We start from the raw sequence: 22,638 nt of genomic DNA, 5'->3' as shown, positions 1-22,638 counted from the left end.
CCAAGATGACAATGACAAGCTGTGGGTACATATGTTCACTCTATTAGTTGTGCACATTGTTTTGTGTATTTTATTAAAGTTAACAATTCACACAAAAAAAGGAAATTATAACACTAATGAGGAAGGAACAAAAAGATTTTTTTTTTACATTTGCTTTTTGTTTTCTTATGAAGCAGAGGAAACCAGGGTCCATATTTAGCTCAGTCAAGCATTCCACTGATTTCTCCCCAGAACATGAAATCCTTCTCTAAGCCTCTTCTGGCCACAGGGTCTTTTTTTGAATCCAGACTCTGTTAGGCTTCCTTTGTGGTTCAGCCGGTAAAGAATCCACCTGCAATGTGGGAGACCTGGGTTCGATCCCTGGGTTTGGAAGATCCCCTGGAGAAGGGATTTTCCAGGATTCTGGCCTGGAGAACTCCATGGATGGTACAGGTCATGGGGTCACAAAGAGTCGGACACAACTGAGTGACTTTCACTTCATTCTCTTTGTTAGACATGATTTCCATTATGCCTATGCATCCTCTGAACCTTTTGGTCAAGGCATTTTTGCAGGGAATTCTTTCACATCTCTTTCATTCTGTTGAAAGGAGAAAATGAAGCCAGAACTAAAGTTTCCAAACCTTCTCCATTAATAGTTAACAGCTTAGAAAGACACGTATCTGAGTCCTGGCTCTGCCACTTACTAACCTTGTGATTTTGCACAGGTCACTTTCCCTCTGAGACAGTTTTCTTACTCCAGAATAGGAATAAGTACATTTACCTTCATAAGGCTGTTGTAGTAAAATGAGTTATAGAGTGGTTAGCATAGGGCCTGGTGTGTGGTTTGCTCAGAACAGTAGATGTCTTCGTAAACTTATGACAATTAGTTGTCTCACCCTCTGAACACATTCTTCAATACCGTGGCTTGTATCCCATCTCTCCACCAATTCCACAGTAACTGGCTATATTTGACTTCCCATCTCCTGTTGGCTCAGCAACTGGATCCAGTGCCAGAAATAATCTCATTTTCTACTTAGGCAGAATTCAATAGGCTGTAACTTAAACGGAATGTGAAAATAATTCAGCACAGAATCATCAAGCACTAGATAGATGAGATGACTCCTATAAGGTTAAGCAGTACCCTGACTTTGAGTTATACGTCATCTACCAAAAATAAAGTGATTAATTTGAAAGAAATGATAAAATAACCAACCCCATTCAGAGGGCATGGATTTTGTCATAAAACTCCTGTTGCCTTTGCTACTGCTGCAGAAGAATCTTCCCAGATTATTACAGTACCAAGTCTTCAAATCCCCACAAAAACCTCAGACATCTCAGCCCACTGAAATGGTAAGCCAGCTTTGCTGGCTCCTCTAGTTCACTGATTTCAAATAGTTTGGAGAAACACAATGTGGTCCTGTTTTAGTTTCTTCCTGCTGATGTAACTGATTACCACAGATGTTAATGGCTTAAAATAAAAATTTATTCTAGAACCTTAGTCTAAAATCAAGGTGCCGGGACTTCCCTGGTGGTCCAGTGGCTAAGACTCCATGCTCCCAATGCAGGGGACATGGGTTCCATCCCTGGTCAGGGAACTAGATCCCTCATGCCACAACAAATATGGATCCCACGTGCCACAACTAAGACCCAGGGCAGTCAAATAAATATCTTTTTAAAAATAACTTAAAAACATAAAATCAAGTTGCTAGCAGGGCTGGCTGTATTCCTTCTGGAGACCTTAGGGGACAAGCTTTCCTTGCCTTTCTCAGAGGCCTCCTGCATTCCTGGGCTCTTAGCCCTTTCCTCACTTTACTCCAAAATCTTCCTTCTGTTGTCTCCTATCCTATTCTTGATCCTGAGGCTGATCCACCTGGCCCTTTTCATAAAGTCCCTGGCAACTACATTTAGGTTTATCTGAACCATCCAGGATGATCTCCCCATCTCAAAATGCTTTTACCATGTAAGGCAGCAGTCACAGGTTCTGGGGAATGAATAAGTACTTCACATGAGCTAAAAGGAGTGCCCAGAATCAAAACAACCCGTCATGTCGGTACCTGGTCGCTTTTCTGACTCAACTGTCATTTGAGAGAGTGTCGGTTAATAAACAGACCACTGACCAGAGCTCTCTAGTTTGGTTTCCCAGCAGCTATTGCTTCCAGAAGATTCTCTGCATAATCAGTTTAGTTGGAACCATCCTGGATTTTGAGATGGTAACTCAGAGAATCTGTTCTGCACTAGTTAGTATTTACATTGGATTTTAGGGACACCAAAAATATGTCTCTAGTTGATTGATTCCCATCTTTGCAACCCACTGAGTATTCCATAGTTTGATGGGCCAGAGTTTTAGTAAATTAAATTAACCTAAAACTTAGAAACAAGGTAAAAAGATTACCATACATTTTCAAAGTCATACTGTGGCATTCATTGTCCACCAAATCCACTGAAAGTTCATCTGATTTTCTAGAGGAAGACATAAATGATTTCTGCTTACTATCATTTAGGCCCCAGACTTTATAAGTTAGATGGTAATGTGCCGAAAATTAGCTTGCAAGTTTTTCAGATGTGTACTCCTTTGAATCAGCTTTGTAGCCTGCTGGTTCCTTGACCACTGACTTAAATCTTTAACAAGTGATCACCATATAATTATATGAGTTTGTTTTTAACTTTTTAAAATTATACTTTGACATCAGGCTTCCATGTTAATGGAGAACTGACAATTTTTCTCCTATGAAGCAAGCATGTTCGTTCCAAGCAAGCTTGGGCTAACGATTAGAAAATGGAATGGACTATATAAAAATTACATGCAGATGCTATATAGCAATCTGTTAAGTATATTCAACCACGTAATTAGCCAAAACCCATGTACTGATCCTCTTGTATTTTGTCCTCTGTAAATTAAGTAGTGTTAAAAATAGGCAGAATGTTAAAAAGACATTGTTAATAAAAAAGCAAGCCACAGACTGGGAATGGACTGCAAATAACATCTGATAATAGCTTCTATGCAGAATAAACAACTCTCAAAACTCAATCATAAGAAAAGCCAATGAAAAAGTAAGCAAAATATTTGAATAGTTTGCCAAAACAAGAATGGTAAACAAGCACTTGAAAAGATGTCCATCATTAGGCATTATAGAAACGCAAACTAAACTCACAAGATACCAATAACAATGTCTAAAATCAGTGACCAGACCAAATGTTGGCAACTGGGACCCTTATATACCAATAGTGGGAATGTAAAATAGCACACTTTGAAAAAGCTTGCCAGTTTCATAAAAAGTTCAATGGACACTTACCATATGTCCCAGTCATTCCACTACTTTTCTTAGTTTAGCCAAGACAAGTGAAAGTAAATGTTTATACAAAGACTTATATGTAAACGTTCTAACACTCCAGCAGCTTCATTTGTAATAGCTAAACCCTGCAAACCACCCAAATGTGTACTAATAGGGAGTACATAAACAAATTGGGCCACCTCTATACAGTGGACTACTACTCAGCAATAAAAACGGCTGAACTATCGGTAGAATAAAATAAAATGGTGGTTTCTATTTTCTTGGGCTCCAAAATCACTGTGGACGGTGACTGCAGCCATGAAATTAAGATGTTTGCTCCTTGGAAGAAAAGCTATGACAAATCTAGTTGTTGTTCAGTCACTCAGTCATGTCCGGCTCTTTGAGACCCCACGGACTGCAGCATGCATGCATACTAAACCTAGATAGCATACTAAAAACCAGAGACATCACTTTGCCAACAAAGGTCTGTCTAGTCAAAGCTATGGTTTTACCAGCAGTTGTGTATGGATGTGCGAGTTGGACCATAAGGCTGAGTGCCAGCGAATTTTGTTTTCAAACTGTGGTACTGGAGAAGACTTTTGAGAGTCCCTTGGACAGCAAGATCAAACCAGTCAATTCTAAAGGAAATCAACCCTGAATATTCATTGGAAAGACTGATGCTGAAGCTCTAATACCTTGGCCACCTGATGCAAAGAGCCAACTCATTGGAAAAAACCCTGATACTGGGAAAAACTGAGGGCAAGAGAAGGGGGTGACAGAGGATGAACATGAGTTTGGGAAAACTCCAGGATATAGTCAAGGACAGGGAAGCCTAGTATACTGCAGCCCATAGAGTTGCAAAGAGTTGGACATGACTTAGTAACTGAACAACAATGATAATCTAATGTCTCCGTTTCATAAAGATAAAACTATGGGAGCTATTATAAACTTGGACATTATATGGCATGGGACTAGGAAACAGAAAAATCCCGTCTAGAAGTGGATTTGAGAAAGAAAAGTAAGAGAAAGGCAAGCTCTTGGTTTCTCCTCAGTGTTTCTCGGTCTCCAGTCCCAGGCTGTTCTAGAAGTCCAAGTGTATTTCTGACCTTGGGTTCTGTGAGAGCCTACCACCTCATTGTTTTGGTTTTTTTTGGTTATGCTGGGTCTTTGTTGCTGTGTGCAGGCTTTCTCCAGTTGCAGCGCATGGGCTTCTCATTATGGTGGCTTCTCAGTTGTGGAGCATGAGCTCTAGGTGCTCGGGGTTCAGGAGTTGTGGCATGTGGGCTCAGCAGTTGCACCAGCACCTCATTTTTAATTATAAAATTCCTCTACGTTGCTTAGGTGAGTTTCTATCACTTGCAGCAAAACTGTTAAAATTTTATCTTAAAAACAACAACAACACTGGGTTCATGTCATATTGGAAAAGTAATTATTTATTATGACAAAAATAAAACTGTTGACTGAAAACAATGTTACACTGTATTGCACCATGATTGCAAATGAGCCAAAACCTGTCTAAAAGATGAACATTCCAGAGCAAACAGCATCCTTTCACTTGGATAAGTAGGCATGCAAGCAGTAAGTCATGAGTACCAGTAACCTAAACAACATATCGAAGCATTTTACGACAGTAATAAAACTATTAAAAAGTTAAAACATGTCTTTAAAACAACCCCACCACTAGAAGAACATGTTTTGAACCACTTTCAAGAAGTGATGATGTGAGTGCATTCAATAATTAATTTGCTCTTTTAATTCTATGAATGCTTATATACTGCACCAATAGCACACATCTCAGTTGTTTGGTTGGGATTAAGAAGCACAGTTTGTGGCATGAAAGACATTTTTTTCCTCTGTATAATACCAGTGGACCCCCAGAGAGATCCAATTCATAATTTTGGCCTTATTAACACCATCTTCATTTTACCAAGCTGATTAGCTAATATATTGTTACAGTGTTTGCAGAAAGCCTGAAGCTTCATGGGTAACAATTTATATTTAAATCTTAAGAAATGAACATAAATATACAGACACTTTAATGTAGTTTTACATTCTGAGGCAAGAAGTGTATTATATAGGGCCTGCTGTTTCCTCTTTCATGCTCTAAAGCACCAATTTATGTTAAGATGGCAACGTGCAATTATAATCATGATATTCTGATCAGAACTAACACAAAGCAAGGCTGCAATGATTCTCAGCTTTATTTTTTGTTTTTTTTAACCATCCTCTGTACAGTGATCAATAAGGTAAAATTTATAATAATTACATAATGGAAAAAATCATAACCATTATTTTATTTCACACTTTTAATGAAACAGCAGCTCAACTTTTAAGAAAAATCAAAATGAAAAGTTTTCATAACTACACTGAATAGTTTACTCCAAGAGAACAAAATAGGGGCTGTAGAGTCCCTGAATTTCCTAAAGGAAAATGTAAGATTACAACGATTATATTCTCTTATGAATATGGCCAAAAGATAACAAATAAATGATATATAACCAACATCAACTGATAGTCATTTGATATCTTACCAACACTGATGGAAATATATTCACAGTATAATAAAAATCAATTAAATTTTAAGGTTTTTCCTTTCCCTTACTTGGTTTTAATTAAACAGATTAAATATTGACTAAGCACTTGTCCATGTGCTTTAATGAACAGTATATGGATCTGCTCCACATGAGTCCTGCTGGTGGTAAACTAGACTAAAAGAAAACAGTCTTTGAGGAACGTTCTCCCTTGGCTGTGAAACCTGCCTATTTCAGTACAGTTTGGGGGAAGGGGACTTTAATAGGATGGTGCCACATCACACAAACTGGAGGACAACACCATATGGACTGAAAACTGAGGTAATTTTTAAATTAAAATTTTACAAGTTTGTGCAAGAGAACATTTCTATTCTTCTAGAATTTTGTTTTCAATTCCAGAAGACATGCATAGCACATTATTTTTCCATTTCTAGGTGGGGGCGGGGGCAGACTACTGGTTTATAAAAATGCAAAAGGGGCTTTTTGTGACTATACTCTCAAATTCTAGAAACCCAATCAGTCTTCAATCCTTTGGTCACATAAATAATATAGGCCATCTGGTTCTACAGTAAGACTGAATTTTCTAGTAGTTTTAAGTGCTTTGAATGGGGGCAATTCACTGTTTTCATTCAAATTTTCTATTGAAGATTTTAACCTCACATTATCAAGTTTTTTGACTTTTGTTTCTACACATGCTTCTAAACCTCTAACATTTCTCAAACATCTCACAAGACTTCATATATTTAAAGCTGATTTTAGGTCTGTGATGAAACACAATATTTTTTCTATCTTGAATTTAATACAAAGCAGCTTAAAAAAAATTTTTTTTTTTAATTGGCCTTCTCTGTATAACTCTGGTTAACTGAAACTCTTAAAAAGTACTTTTTGGGGACCTGGCTTTTAGATGCCAGTCTTCACAGTAATGCTAAATGAATAAGGATGAGACATTACTGAAAAAACTGACTTTGAATCTAAACTACTTACAGATTTATGATATTTGTAAAATATTGACAATCCTGGCTGCACTATCCTTTCAGTACTGGAAAATCAACATAGAACTGGAGTTTGGGGTAATCCTCTAAAGCCAATAAGCTCTGAACAAACTAACCACTTCCATCCAATTAGTAAAAGCCAGGAAAATAAGCAAGATATTTTCTAGAAGAGAGCACTTCCCAGTATAGTGTTTTGTAAATAGCTTAAATATCTTCTTAGCAATATGTGGCTTATTTTCTCTTTTGCATTTTCATTAACTATTAGCTCAGTTTAAGTGGAGTGGCAGTTACTAGCTGATTCTTTGCTTTCTTATTTGATTGTATTGATATACTAAACGAAATGATAATAAGGTGGGAATCAAATAATAGATTTGATTTCATGTTACATGTCCTTCCTCCATCTGGTTTGCTTCTTTTTTGTTTCTGTGTTTTGGGTGTTTTTTTCTTCCTTCAGTTTTTAATAGTAGTATATAAACTTTCAGAATTTTAAAACCAAAAGTTGTACTGCTGCTCTAGTTTTCTTCAGTATGGGAAAAATAGTAAGAAGGCCAGGAACAATAGTAATTGTCCAAGGTCACACAGGTCACAGCCAAACAGATTCAAATCCACTTCTTTAGATAGCCAGCCCTACATTCTACTAGCTACAAGCCATCATGCTATATTGTGAAGTGACCATACCCTGACAAGATAAAAAAGATCCTTTAGAACTGAACTAGGTATGAAATATGTTTTGGATTCAAAGCCATAGTTAGGCTCAGAAAGTTGGTCTTCAAAGATAAATATCAAGGGAATTAATCTATTCTAGGTATAATACCAGTATGTTTTATCAACTGGTATTCTTTTATATAGTTAAGAATTCAATGAACTCTAGGCAGAGACAAATCCATTTATAATTCATCCTAAGATACTACATCAAAAATACTTTTTTAAAAATAAAGCTTTTATTGTTTTAAAATTTTCTTTGCTTTGTGGCTCCCCATCACTCTTCCGAGAATAATGTTTACAGCACTGCCTATATCACTCTTGGTTTCCATAGGAAAATAATTGTTTTCTCTTTATGCTAAAGATAATGAAAGTTATTTATGCTTAATCAAAATGACTATGGTTACAAGAGTAGCATCCATTTAAAAAATAATTTTTAACAATGAAATTTCAATTTATCATCATTCCTCTAGTGAAGCTAGAATAAAATTATACCTTTAAGTATACTAACAAAGAACCTAAAAGCAAAAATGTGTACTTAATCGTGTTATTTAATAGATTATAGATATACTATTTCAAATTTTAAGGAATTAAATTACATTAACAATACACAGCTATGTTCCCATATAAAAAGGCTTATTAATTCTAAAAGTTCTCAAATGGACTTTGATAAGAAAGATGGGTTTAAACAGGAAGAATGCAACATGTTCAAAATTAAGAAAAATGCCTTGAACTTACAAGGGTAACAGTTACATTTTAGTTATAACCAAAGATTTGTTTAGTTTCTTTATCTCAAATTAAAAACAAATATGTAGAATAATCTCCCAGAAGTAACATGGGTGGGTCCCCCTGCCTTCTACCACTTATTAGAAATTTTGCTAGGCAACTAAGGGATTGACGGGGAGGGTGAAACCTGAACTATTGTTAAATTAATAATGAGCTGCAATTATGACTTCTAAAGAACAGGTATAATACAAAATTGAGAACTTATCTCAAAATTCAGATAAAGGCACTAATCACAATTTACATTTTTTCATCAGACAGTATCTTATAGTTGACTGATTTTCAATAAATTTCAGAATCAATGTTTCAATGTTAAATACGTGCTTGGGTCAAAACATTCTCTTGGAGTAAAGGATAATCAGTTTTCATATTACTATAAGAGGAAATATCTAATGAGAACCCATAAAAAAAACTTTAAAAGTCTTACATGAATTTTCTAATTGAACTTTTCCCAATCGTTGGCACAAAACTAGCTGCACATCTATTTCATCTTCAACACACAGCTAACAATTTCTAATCCAGAACCAACAAATATTTTTTTAAAGCATTTAGAAAATAAAACAAATTGTATTTTAAAGACCAAATAGAAAACTTGAGTCTACACTAGTAGTCTGACAAAATACAATCGACTATTAACACTTTCAGTATAATGCTGATGTGGTAATATAAAAAAATAACCATATAATTTGATAGAAGAAAATGGAGCCAGCCAATCTTATTAGATACAAGAAGAAAGATATCACAATAAGAACAAATACAGGAGTATTAAATATGATTTTTCTCAGGAAAGAATTCAGAGAATTATCCCCAGTATTCATGGCTAAACTATACAACCCATGATAGAAATTCTGGCCAAGTGTGCTTTAGGTAAACAGATTTTCATAATTTCTCCTGCCCCTACTCTACCCCACATACATACCGTGTTGATTCTTGTCTACTTTTCTCTCCTGTTCCTGACTATACATTATATTAAAAACAAAATTTCCCTCTACCTGGTACAGTATCACTTAAGAAAAAGGTTGAAAACAAGGTTAATGAACAACTAGGTCCCAAAGCCCAGAGAGTTTTCCTCTGGTGATTTCCAGTTCCAGGGAGTACTACCACTAAATAGGAATCAGAAAAATGTCACCACATTCAACTAAATTATTTAGACTAAGTATAATAAATCCAGTATACCTGAAAACAGCAAAATTTAAACAACCTACAGTAAAAATATTAAAATATCACTTTTGAATAGGTATTGATATTTTTATGAACACTGAATCCTATTTTTGACCCAAATGAAAGAATACTGCAAAAATAAAGTATTATTCTCTATGTATGTGTTTTATCCCTTTCATTATAGCAAAAGCGCACATTTGAAATAAAGAGAAGCAAAACTACAATACTTTTCCCCCCCTCTTAAGGTATGTACTATTTAGATTACTGTTCATATTAGACACTGCCTTAAAAATGTTTTAATGTTATTCAATAAAATAAACTTTTGCTAGATTATGAGTTTTTAACTAGCAAAAATTTGTTTAAGTTGTTAGTGTATTAAACTTGAGTTTCATAGTAATATTCTAAAAGCCACGCTTAAGTTCAGCAGTTTCCTATAATCTAGTAAAAGATTTTAGAACACAAGGCATAATTACACAAATGTTAATCGTTTCAAGCCTATTACACCACAACAGATTTAAGCAAAGACATGGATTTTTTAAGTAATATACTGCTGGTGGTAGAGATGCTATCACACAATTTGAAATCCTAAGAAATAAAATGAACTGTTTATTATTCTGCTTTTTAGCTATTGCCCAAAGCAGATGTGGTACCCTTGCAAATGAAACAGTTAACTTTTTTATGATAATAAAGTTGTTTGTAATTGATAGTAAAAATATATTTCAAGTGCCTTGTTATATTTTCAGTGCTGGTATACTTTAGTAATTTCTGATAGTTATATATGCGTTGAATAATGTGACATTCTTAAAAATACCATATTTAATCAAAGTATTTACTATTGAAGTTGGGCTTTGAAATAAATATTTTACTATTATTAGTTTTTAACCAAAACCAATCCCGTCTTGTAGGCTGAAAACTGAACTTAATTCTTCTAAGATAAACAGCCTTCTTAATTGAGATGCTAATAGAAACTTAAAATTATTCCATGACTTGCAATAATGTGGGGTAAAGCAACTCATTTAAAAGGCAGGTCTCATGATGTTCATCCACTCCTTAAATATATATCTTTTAGGCATATTTCTTTCTCTATAATAAAGTTCTGTCCAAAAGTAAGTGGTTTACAGAGGGAGCAAATATTTAGTGTTACATAAGTTTGCAAACAGTACCTGACAAGTTCCACAACTGGTAATTATCTGGTAGGGGGAGGGAGCAGTCAAGAAATGAAAAGAAACTGGTCATTAAAGTCATTACAATACTTCAGAAAACATTAAACATATGACAAATATTTCTTAAAAGGCAGTCGTTGAATAATTAGAATAAGCAGTCTGAAGAATTCTGTTGCTGAAAACAGTTATACATTATGTTTATCCAACTGAAGATTAGTGCATTAAAAAAAAGTTAAGAAAAAATCTTTTATGTTCCAGTTCAGCTGCACTTGATTCAAGTGTTGCTCACAGAGGTTTGTGTTGTTATAAATTAATTAAACATGCTGCTGCTTTAGCAGCCAAATGTACTAGGTTCATGTCACAGAATAAATAGAGTCTCTTTCGAGCAAAAAAGTTATCTCACACCAATCCGGGAGGTCATCCACTCTAGACCTTGGCATAACCTGAAACAGAAAGCAAAAGTCTTTTCAAAATAAAAAAACTATATATTAAAAACTGAAAGCATCCTTTAAGTCTACTGTAAGTATACTTTCGGAGAAGGCAATGGCACCCCACTCCAGTACTCTTGCCTGGAAAATGCCATGGATGGAGGAGCCTGGTAGGCTGCAGTCCATGGTCGCTAAAAGTCGGATACGACTGAGCGACTTCAGTTTCACTTTTCTCTTTTCATGCACTGGAGAAGGAAATGGCAACCCACTCCAGTGTTCTCGCCTGGAGAATCCCAGGGACAACAGAGCCTGGTGGGCTGCCATCTATGGGGTCGCACAGAGTCGGACACGACTGAAGCGACTTAGCATAGCATAGCATAAGTATACTTGAACAAGTATAGGTCCAAACATCAACATATAGCTACTATATTACAAGTTATTTCTAGTATGAGAAATAATGAGAAGGTCAGTTTGATTTGAGGATAAATAAGTTCCTAGAAATAAACTGGATAGGCCATATATAATACAATGGGTTCTCCTCAGTCTACTATGTCCAAATGTACTTTCTTAGAAAAGGAGAAATACATTAGAATGGATTGTTCTTAATTGTTCATTGTTTACAAGTGTGCCTCCCAAAATGACTCCTGATAAGAAAGAGATGCGCTCTTGTCGAAAGCTGGGAGTTTAGACTTAATTTCTTTGACGTCTCCTCTTTTATTCCGGTTACATTAGTTTTCTCCCAGTTAATCAGTGACACAAGAAATGAACAACAACTGAAAATCTAGATTGTAAAAACTTTCTTCAAAAGTTTGTTCTTGCCCTTTTTTGGTAAAACATTCCATTTATACTAAAAGTTACAAAAAAAAAATTGTTGGTAACTTAGTTAAACTGTAATTTAACAGTAGCAATTGAGTAAAATTACTCAACCTGAGACACCATAAGAACAAAAATGGAAAAGGATTCAAATAAGAAAGCAAGTTGGTGGAAAACACTTGCGAGAAATCTGAAAGAAGTCACACACTCACCCTTCTCCTGTTAAAGCACAGCAGGACTGAATGTGCCATGGATGATCCTTAATTGAGCTGAGGGTGAGGTATTTAGAGATTTCAGCTGCTGTCATACACCCTTTCATATCCTGTTTATTGGCAAAGATAAGGACTGCGGCCTTCCGTAAATCCTGCAATCAACATGAAATCTTTTATTAATGTTTTAATTTTATATTGGAGTATAGGCAATTAATAATGCTGTGATAGTTTCAGGTGGACAGCAAAGGAACTCAGCTATATATATACATGTATCTATTCTCCCCCAATGAAATACTTATAATACATCAAATATCACAATTCAAAATAAAACTAATGAAGCAGGAGGGTAGAATAGGCCCTACGGAACAATTCTAATGAAATCTCTGTACTTTAAAATAATCAGGCACTAATCATTTAAAAGTTTTGTTGAAATAAAAAATGACCTCAAAGAACCATGACTTAATGATTCACTCTAAAAAACACATTAAACTAATATAAGCTAGATATTAAAAGTTATTTTTCTGTTGTTGGGCCAAATGGGTCAAGCTAAAAGTAAAATAAACCTGAATCTGAAATAATGACTTAAAATTATCTGAGCAATATTCTAGTAGGTCAATACAGTATACTATAGAATCTCTCCAGAATTTAAAGGAGCGTACTGAAGGTGAGGGTTGGGCAATACTACTAATTAATCTGTCCAACCAAAGCTCATTGATTAATGTTCACTGCAGAACTGGGAACACTGGAAGTAACTTTAGTGTTCATTAAGACAAGAACAGATGAAGTGTGGTATATATACTTAGAGTAAAACACTATATAGTTGTTGATGGGTACATAAAATTGTAGTAATAATGTGCACAGTAATAATATGCATAATATTCACTACTTTTAGGATGGTGTAATCTTTCAGGATCCTCTCAGACAGAAGGGAAGAAAATCAGATTGGAGAGATCTCATAAGGTATTTAACATCATATATTGAGTGGTAGCTACATAAATGTTTTACTTTCTAAGTCTTTTGTATTTATGAACTATTTAGAATTAAGCGACCCCATGGATTGTAGCCTGCCAGGTTCCTTTGTCCATGGGATTTTCCAGCCAAGAATACTGGATTGGGCTGCCATTTCCTCTGCCAGGGGATCTTCCTGACCCAGAGATTAACCTTCACCTCCTGCATTGGCAGAAGGGTTCTTTACCACCGAGCCACCAGGGTAACCCATTATACACTGCAGAGATGAAAAGATCTTAAATTTTCCATTCTCTTGCCACAATTTATCAGACTTTTTAAGGTATGAACAAGTAGTTTTAACTGTGAAAACTGTTTTCAATTAACAGCATCAGTCTCCAGATTAATGTGTAAGGTTTTCTTAAGTTTGATAAAGTATTAAAATTTTTTGACTTCACGACTTTCATCAGTTTGATATATAAAACTTTGTTAACGAAGAAATAACCAACAGCAGAGCACATTAATCTTTGTGAAAACACAAAAGCAGTATTGGATACCTTACTCCATTTATGTTTGTTTTCAAAATTTACCTCGTGAGCCAACATTCTGTATAATTCTTCTTTTGTAATAGCTAGTCGTTCCCTGTCAATGCTATCAACCACAAGAATGATGAACTAGAAGACAAGTAAAAAGAAAGAAAATTGAATGAGATGTTCATGTTTTCTGCAAAACTACTCTAAGTGCTAGAAGTACTTTCTACTATGGCAACATCATCACTATAAAACTGGTCTTTTTCATCATAAAGAATTTGTATTATACTGAATTACATCAAGCAGTAAAATCCAAATGTCAATATGAAAAATAACTCACAATTTCAACAAATAAAAACCATGCTGGAGTTTATTTTTTAAAAGTGATATTTAAAGATATAATATGCCCTTAATATATATACTAAGATTTATTTTAAAATTCAAGTAGTAAAAGGTGTTTTTAAAAAAGAAAGCCACAGTCTTAAAAAAAAGTCCCAGTAATTTAAATAACTCACACTAAAACTTAAAAAAATTTTATGTAAAATATCAACAATAGAAGGGCAAGAAAAATGTGTTAAATGGAAATATATATACACACTTGGATGTTACTAATACTCTAACAGGAGAAAGCTATTGATAATGGTGTAAATAAAGAAAGGTATGTTACATTTTCAAAATAAAGCATCTTTGATAAGAAAAATAAGATACAATGAGAAACGGCCCCTAAATTGAACATCTTATACAGAAGAAAAAGAAATGAGACTAAACATTTTGAGGGTTATAGAAGATGAGTCAAATACACAGGAAGGGTAGAGTCATATTGTCCAAATGACCCTACAATTAGGGGAAAGAAACAAATAGAGCAATCCGAGCACAAACTAACAAGAGCTTATAAAGAGATAAAAGGAAATCTAAAAACAGGGGATAAATGTAAGAAATATGGCCAAGTCAGAATAGACAGAATACGGGGAAGTAACTCTGTAAGTTAAAGACGGACTGCTGCTGCTGCTGCTAAGTCGCTTCAGTCGTGTCCGACTCTGCAACCCCATAGCCGGCAGCCCACCAGGCTCCGCCGTCCCTGGGATTCTCCAGGCAGAAACACTGGAGTGGGTTGCCATTTCCTTCTCCAATGCATGAAAGTGAAAAGTCAAAGTGACATCGCTCAGTCATATCCAACTCTTAGCGACCCCATGGACTGCAGCCTACCAGGCTCCTTCGTCCATGGGATTTTCCAGGCAAGAGTACTGGAGTGGGGTGCCATTGCCTTCTCCTAAGTTAAAGACGGAAGGTGTCAGAAATTAGTCAATGACTGTGTAACTTACTGTATGGTGACATTTCAGCTTTTAAATGATGCCTCCATATAAAGAATTTAAGCAGCAAGATAAGAAGGGTGAACAAAGTGAACAAAAATCACTATGTAGATAAAATCTCTACCTAAGAATCTAAGGCTGCAAATGCTATGTGCTATGCTACTGTGCTACACGGAAGGTCAAAAAGTTCTCTGTAGTAATTCTGATATTCTTGTAGAAATAGTTTCTAAGGACAATTCATGTAAGTGGAGTCACTAATAATGTATGTCTCTCTGGACCAATGTGAAGTCTTTTTGTGTTAACAAATTGAAAAACTACCATTTAGGAATGTTATCAATACGTATGAATCAGCTGGAACCAACTTTGATCTATTCACCAAAGGTAACTGCTCCTTTCAAACTTGGAGTTAACTGCGAGCTGTGAAGAAATTACAGCTATATTAAAATGTTCTTCCCTTATTCTAACACATTTTAGTTTCAGAATGTTATTTTGCTATGTTATGTAGAAATATATACTAAACTAACCTATAACCATAAATACTAGCTTATCAACCTATCCTCCCCTTGCAAATAAAAATAATTAAGCACTACTACAACTGCTAAGTATCTATGATATGCCATCATGGTTTGACCAGTCACACACTGCACTAGAATATATACACACATACACATAGGCTATTATTTTTTTTTAATTTTAAAAGACAAGTTATTCACCAAAAATTCTTTGCATCAATACTCCCACCTCCTCTGCAACTCCTTCTCAAAAAAAAAAGTCAATTTTTAAGGTTTCATTACAGAAAAAGTAACTGGTTTGGTGTACCTCTTTGTAAAGAAAAACTATAGATGCAATTGTGCATTAGTATTCCTGAAGATAAACCTCTCTCAATAGCACTGCACTTATTATTTTTTTAAAGAATTTGCCTCTAAAAAGATTAAATAAACACAAATATAAAAGATATTCCAGATTTGCTTCCTGGGTTGACTCAAATAATGAAATAAGTGATAGTGAATGCTGGGAGGATGGCTTGCAAATCATCTGCTTTTTATTTAAAATATAATCTCACCAAAAATGTGAATGTTCAATTCATGTGATTTAAAAATCCTGTATTAAATTATGCTTAAAGTATTGTATTCCCCCCTACCCACAGCCTCTTGTAAGGCTGGGAAAGGTTATATAGTTTATCCTGGTGTCCACTTCCTCCAGCAATGGAGATACTACAGTATTAGCCTAAGGATGAATTTAGAGAGCCAGACAACAGTAAGCACTCCACTAGTAATAGCTCCCATTATTCTCCCGCCTTGCCTTTCCTCTTTAATTTGAAAACCTCCAATTCCTTACAGAAAAAGAATCTTATTAAAAGGGAACTGTGACTATGCCTTCTGTATAGCCTATCTGTTTTCTGGGTTTACTCTTTGGTTCTTCTCATTCAAATTCAGAAGTAACCTCAGTATACCTCTGTATTTGAGTAATACGTGTTCCAGGATGATCGAAGTGACTCTTGACCACCAATATCCCACATAAGAAAATGAGTGTTCTTCACAACTATTTCTTCAACATTGCTTCCTATGGTTGGAGATGTATGAACCACTTCATTCATTAAGCTGTTAAAAGACAGATACCATAAAAACTCTTGTAAATCTTGAGAACCCAAAGCAACTGTTATCTCTGTATTTTCATATGAATCAACCTTTTTTACTTGCACCAATGATGGTAATCACTAGCAACAAAATCACTGTTCAACCTTGCAGAACATTTGTGCAAACAAATACCTAGACAAACAACAACTGAAGGAATGCTTTTTGGTTCTTTTAATAGAATAAACTACAGGCTTGATCTGGACAGAACTGTGTGGAGTGAGAGGGCATTTTTGTGGCCAGAATTCCAATAGTCCCATGTCCTCTTATCAGTTAGAGCAGAACCAATCCCCTACGCTGAAAGAGCAAATTTCTAGGTGACTGTGTCATCTATACTTGTAAAGTAGTAACCAATGAATAGTAAGTAGGCTATCACTTTTTAAAAACTGTCTACGTGAGAAAACTGACACTTGGTTCAGCCATAAAGATTACTGGATGTCTACTAACTAAAACTACAGTCGATATGCCATCCTGCTCTGGGCTCGAGTATGGCGGTTGTTTAGTCACTGAGTCATGTCTGACTCTTGCGACCCCACAGATTGTAGTCTGGCAGGCTGCTCTGTCCATGGGATTCTCCAGGCAAGAATACTGGAGTGGGTTGCCATTTCCTTCTCCAGGGGATCTTACCCACCCAGAGATTAAACCCGGGTCTCCTGCATTGTGGACAGATTCTTTACCAACTGAGCTACAAGGGCTTGAGATCATTTTAAAGACTGTCTACATGAGAAAGCTAACACTTGGCTTAACCATAAAGATTACTAGATGTCTATTAACCAAAACTACAGTCGATGGGAAAATGAAAATACAATGATGCTCATATCACGTGTATTATCATAATCATCAGTTAAGCTATATTAATCAATTAATTCAACAAAATTTATCTGCCTATAATATGTCAGTACTATGTTGGAAGAAGCTTGTAATTCTCCCTTGGGTTTAATGTATGTATTTTTGAAGCTATATGCAAAATTACTTCAACAATGATGACAGGTTTCTGAAATGTTTATTTCTAAAGTCCAAAGGCTAAGGCATAGTAAATTACATAACGACCAATGGATAAATGTTTTAAAGAAAAACAAGTAGTTATTCAACTCTGAAACAACAAGCCATAAGTTGGTAGCTTTTCAGCAAAGCAGCTGAAAAAAAAACATTAAGCATTGCTTAAGTGAAGTATTTCTGGAGAGCTGTCAGCTGATGTACTTAAGATGAGGCGGGAAGAGACAAGAAGCACACAATGGAGCACTGTATTTTATAATTATTTGTTAAAATGCCTGGGACACAGATCCATTCCCACTGTTTAACAAGGATCACTGCACTGGCACTGAGAGGATAATGGGAGGCAGTCTGACAAGTGGATTGATGGGCTGTTAAAATATCCTGAAAGTAGTAATGTATTTCTCTGGAAGTCTCGAGCCTCTTGTTGCAAGCTGCTAAAGCAGTATTTTCAGGTGCGATCTTCATGTCTTTTGATTTGACAAGTCTGGGTATGTTAAACAATTCCTGAGCTATTTAGTCAGGAGAGCAATAATAGCTTCAATATATCATTCTATTCACATGGACTTCAGAGAGGGACGAGCTCAGCAAAATGTACTTTATCCCATCCTTCCCTCACAGGAATGTGTGCTTCAGTTATTTTTAGTTTAATATTAATTCTTTCTTTCAAGGCTGGAAAAAAAATGAGTGTTTTTGAACGTTGTAGCAAACATACAGCAAATTTACCTTAAAAACTGCTTAATAAATTTTGTGTTTGGCTAAATACAAAACTGTATGTTTAAGTTTTCCCCTTATAATGGCATCTCATTCTTATTAATTATACAAAATTAGCTCCAATATTGAAAATAAAAACTGTTTAATTAAACACCCATACTTACAATTGATAAAGAATGGTGGTTTTCCCTGCATTATCCAGTCCCACTATAATTACTTTGTGTTCTACAAAAAGAAAGCAAACCAGAAACATTTAACACTGCTGCGCACTTCAATTACACGCTTTCAACAATGATTATTAGGTAGCTCTCTAATGAGAATCATTCACTGGATATTTATTCCTGGATTAAGATACAGACAGAAAGAAAACTTTATGATGTCAAGACTACTTGCCTTAAGTGAGGCAATCTGTTATGACATTTTCTCTCTCTTATAAAAGAATCTGGGAGATGGGTAAGATGCAGGCACAAGAGAACTTTGTCACTTAGTTTGGGGGGAAAACCCAAATAGTAATCTTGACAAGATAGTATGACTTAGAATATAAGTTTAAAAAAAAGCGCTGTACACAACTGCTTGCCCTCTCTACCAATCAAATTAGTTTTTTATCAAGTTGTTTTTACAGTCGGATGTTTTCCCACCTACACATACCAAGATATTTTTTTCTTTCCACTTAAAAATCCAAAAAAACTGAACAGTATTCCCTGTCAATAATAAGATGTATAATTTCTTTTTTTTAAGACGCATAATTTCAACCAGACTTTTTTCCTACCATTAATTTCCAGACAAATAAGCAATTACTGAGTTTTTCATGCTTTTTCAACTGTTTCCACTCTTCATACAAAAACAACTCTTTAGTTCCCTCCTTCAGGTGCCTTGCGTTAGAAGTGCCATTTCTTTCATAACACATTTTTAAGGCCCAGCTAATTATTCTGTTAAGTAGTAGATATTTGGGAACTGCCTTAGTATTCAGAAAATACTTTACATATCATCTTTGCTAGACTTTTAACCTATACAGAATGTATGATTCCTCTTTCCCAGGGCAGAACGTTTAAAAAGTTACCAGTGAATTCAACAGGGTACGTAAGGAAGTTGCCATAAGAACAGCCACATAATCAACTCATATGTAGTGAATCTGCTACATTTCATATCAGATCCCTGATGCTCTTGGTAACCTCTGATGAATGTCAAAATTCTGATTATACATCTACTCAAATAGTATCAACACTGCATCCATCAAAAAGAGGAGCCATAATTCACAAAACGTCTCTGTCTTCTCATGACCCGCATGCTACACGGGCGCTGTCTATAGCACTGCAAGACAAAGGACATGGTCCTCTGGAAAGGCTATTTTCACTATGGCAGGAGTTACTTTTTAAAAAAAGAAACACAACTTGTTTGCTTATCTTAACTCACTGTCATTCTTTTTCTTTTTCTGGCTTTTGATTTGTATCCCGTAATTTCTAATGGAGTCGATCTTGAAGTGTTGCCCTGTTTCTGTCCCTGAGAACAGTACACGAGTGACAGCACTCTTATTAGTGGAGGAACAGATATCCTAAACTTTGGTGACAGCTGGAAACTCCACCTGCCCAGGATCTGGAGACCACGTGGCCCTAGCAGACAGGAGAAGAAGCCACTAATGTAAAGGTGCACTCAACCTGAGTACTCCTGCCAGGAGAAGGGTATGGAACGATAATACCATCATTACTGAGCAATTCAAGAGAACACACAGGGCCATTTGCAAACATGCCTGCTCTTGGCTTTACGGTTGTATTATAATCACTATTATGGTACTGAAGACTTGTAATGGTAAATTCATAAATAACCCATCATTCTGAAAGACTGGCCCTGAGTTTAAACTGTTAGGAAAGAAAACACTGAAGGTAGATGGAGTATGAACTTCATTAAAGTTTCAAATGCTTAATTAACTTAAAGTTAATCAAGATTAACCTTTTCAGACTCCTTTCCCCCTCAAAGATATGGAATTCTAGCAATTAAGACAAAACATAAAATTTCAACTCTGTCTTATGATGAAGGGATGTGTATCTATCCTTCAGGTAAACTAAGACACATCTTCTGAAGTGAAAATTGAGTCTATGTAATAAAGCACCATTAGTAAAAGAACAGCTAAGTGCTTTTTGAAAGCATGAAATAACCAAAAGTTTATTTTAAATCTTTTCTTTGAAAAATCTCTATAACTATCTATATAATAAGAGTACACTCAAGTTCAAAGAGCATTTACTAAAAACAAGTATAAAATAAAAGCTGTTTGTATTCTATGCACAACCATAATTCTTCCTCCTCCTTTCAAATGCCTCTGCTGTGTTTAGCTGCTACTTGAGCATATCAATGACCAAAGACTTAATTCAGTTCTCAAAGAAATACTGAGAAAAATACGGAAAGTGACACATATTCTCCCTAGCATAGCAGAAAAATTTAACACACTGCTTTAAACGTCCACCAGTGGGTGTCTAGACTAATCAAGTGTTAGTTTCTTGGAGCTACTGAATTACAGCGCTCTATCAAATTTTCACATCAATACATATCAAAAGCATAACTACCATCATAACTACCATAGTGTATGGTGTTACCTGATGTTAAAAAGGGGCCCTCATGCTCACAAAATCTGTTTGTTCTGTACTGGGAGTTTATTCTGTACTACTGTCTTTTTGGTTAGGCATAATCAACAAGCCATAGACAGTTCTTATTTTATGTACTGAAACCCAAAAGATCAACTAAGAGACTAAGCTATATAACTGTCAGTGATTTCCTGTAAGAGTAGCTTCGATTAAAAACAATTTCCCTTGCCTTTCATAATTAACTAAAACAGATGTGCTTTTATTAATTTACCTAGTATGCTAAAAAAAAATTTCAAAATATATCAGTTATGGTTCAAGTGAGTCTCAAATTAAGGTGAGAAAGGATTTATGCCAAAGGTTGAACTGCAACCTGCTGCCTATGAGATGAACTTGAAATATTTTAATGTCACTTTTATTTACAGAGCAGGGAGTAGAGATTTCCATTTCACTAAAACTGAAATTTCTAAAGTTATGAGGAGAAAATTATACAATTGTATATTTTTATAACTGCAACTTCTCCTCAACATGTATATGTAAGCCATATATTCTTATCTTCCAGTTCTTCAAACTACTCTCCATGAATACCAAAAAAGTCAATTTTTAGTTAAGCTTAAAGAGGGCAAACCATAACATGGACAACACTAAATTCTTTATTTCAAATGGACTTTACATATGTAATTAAATTAAGATTTACTGTCTTTTCGCCAATGTTTCCGGATAGCATTATTTATTTAAAAAACATGTTGTCATAGAGTAATAGGCTGCCCATGCTTAGGGAAAGGAATGTGTGTTTTAAAGGCATGGTTGTGTGTGGAAAACCAAGTAATTCTGGAGTTAAGCCATAACAATCAGAATGACAAGGAATCCAAACATGTTAGAACTGTGTCACACACTGTGAGATGGTCTCTGTGGGCATCCTACTTCACTAGAAATCTCTTCCAGCTCATTTGGGTTCTGGAGATGCATCAACGAGTAGCACTGGAAACATTATTCTCAGACCTTTGTTGAGGGTTGAGGTGCAGCTTGGTCTCCTGGAGGAGATTTCTAATGAAGTACGGTGCCCACAGAGACCATCTCATGGTATGTGAGCCCAGCACAAAGAAGGTTTATTTGTATTAAATGAAGGAAAATACTCAATCATAGAGCTTTTGTTTAATTTTGACCAAGTATTTGCACAGAAGTTTTTCAACAGGGCTTGGCTTTGGTGTTTATTCTCTTGGATTTCCTTAAAAGCTGGCTCCTCCCAACCCCCCAGCAAGGAAGACATAAAGACTATACAGGATGAGGATTCAAAGAAAATTAGTACGCTCACTGGCTTGTAGACAAATATGGGTAAAATGGCTAACAGGAAAAATATGATGAAAAAGGAACTTAAAAAAAAAAGTAGGAAAAAGAAACAACAAAAAAATTTCTCCTTTTATCCAACTAAAAAAATTTTTATATACTCAATTTGTAAGGATAACAAACAGAATTTACAGTTTTAGCATAGACTATTAAACAATGAAAATGGGCTAACGCCAAAAAATACATATAAAATGACCAATTTTTAATCTTAAGACAAAAGATAGCCACCTAAATATCATGAAATAGGGATTGCTGTCTTCTAGATACATAATACCTGCACTAAAATTGCCATATAAGGAGAACAAGCCCTCTATGAACACAGAGAGTGTGAACAACTATGTAACTACACAAATAAAGACGCTCTACGCTGCCGTCTATGGGGTCGCACAGAGTCAGACACGACTGAAGCGACACAGCAGCAGCAGCAGCACGCCAAAATTTAGTGACTTGGAAATTTAAAATACTGCATGTATAGAAAATAAGTTTGCATTATTGCAATAGGTAGGGAGTAAAATGTCAGCGGATATGGGGTCACAACCTGAGACCTGAAGGCCTG

General features: G+C 35.4%; 1 protein-coding gene across 1 annotated transcript in view; it reads right to left on the bottom strand.

Moving 5' to 3' along the window:
* Positions 1-4,663: 4,663 nt before the first annotated feature.
* ARL5B (ADP-ribosylation factor-like 5B) overlaps positions 4,664-22,638 on the bottom strand; it is a 27,776-nt gene continuing 9,801 nt past the window's right edge. Inside the window, exons 2-6 of the mRNA XM_010859893.1 lie at positions 18,327-18,387; positions 16,275-16,422; positions 13,572-13,655; positions 12,037-12,188; positions 4,664-11,026 (exon numbers count right to left, since the gene is read on the bottom strand). Of these exons, the coding sequence (XP_010858195.1) occupies positions 10,978-11,026; positions 12,037-12,188; positions 13,572-13,655; positions 16,275-16,422; positions 18,327-18,387 (494 nt within the window). The 3' untranslated portion in view covers positions 4,664-10,977. The remainder of the gene's footprint in view (positions 11,027-12,036; positions 12,189-13,571; positions 13,656-16,274; positions 16,423-18,326; positions 18,388-22,638) is intronic.

The sequence above is a fragment of the Bison bison genome, unplaced genomic scaffold (assembly GCF_000754665.1).
Source record: "Bison bison bison isolate TAMUID 2011002044 unplaced genomic scaffold, Bison_UMD1.0 scf7180017864461, whole genome shotgun sequence".
NCBI classification, from domain to species: domain Eukaryota; kingdom Metazoa; phylum Chordata; class Mammalia; order Artiodactyla; family Bovidae; genus Bison; species Bison bison.
This window is presented reverse-complemented; position numbering and strand designations above follow the sequence as displayed.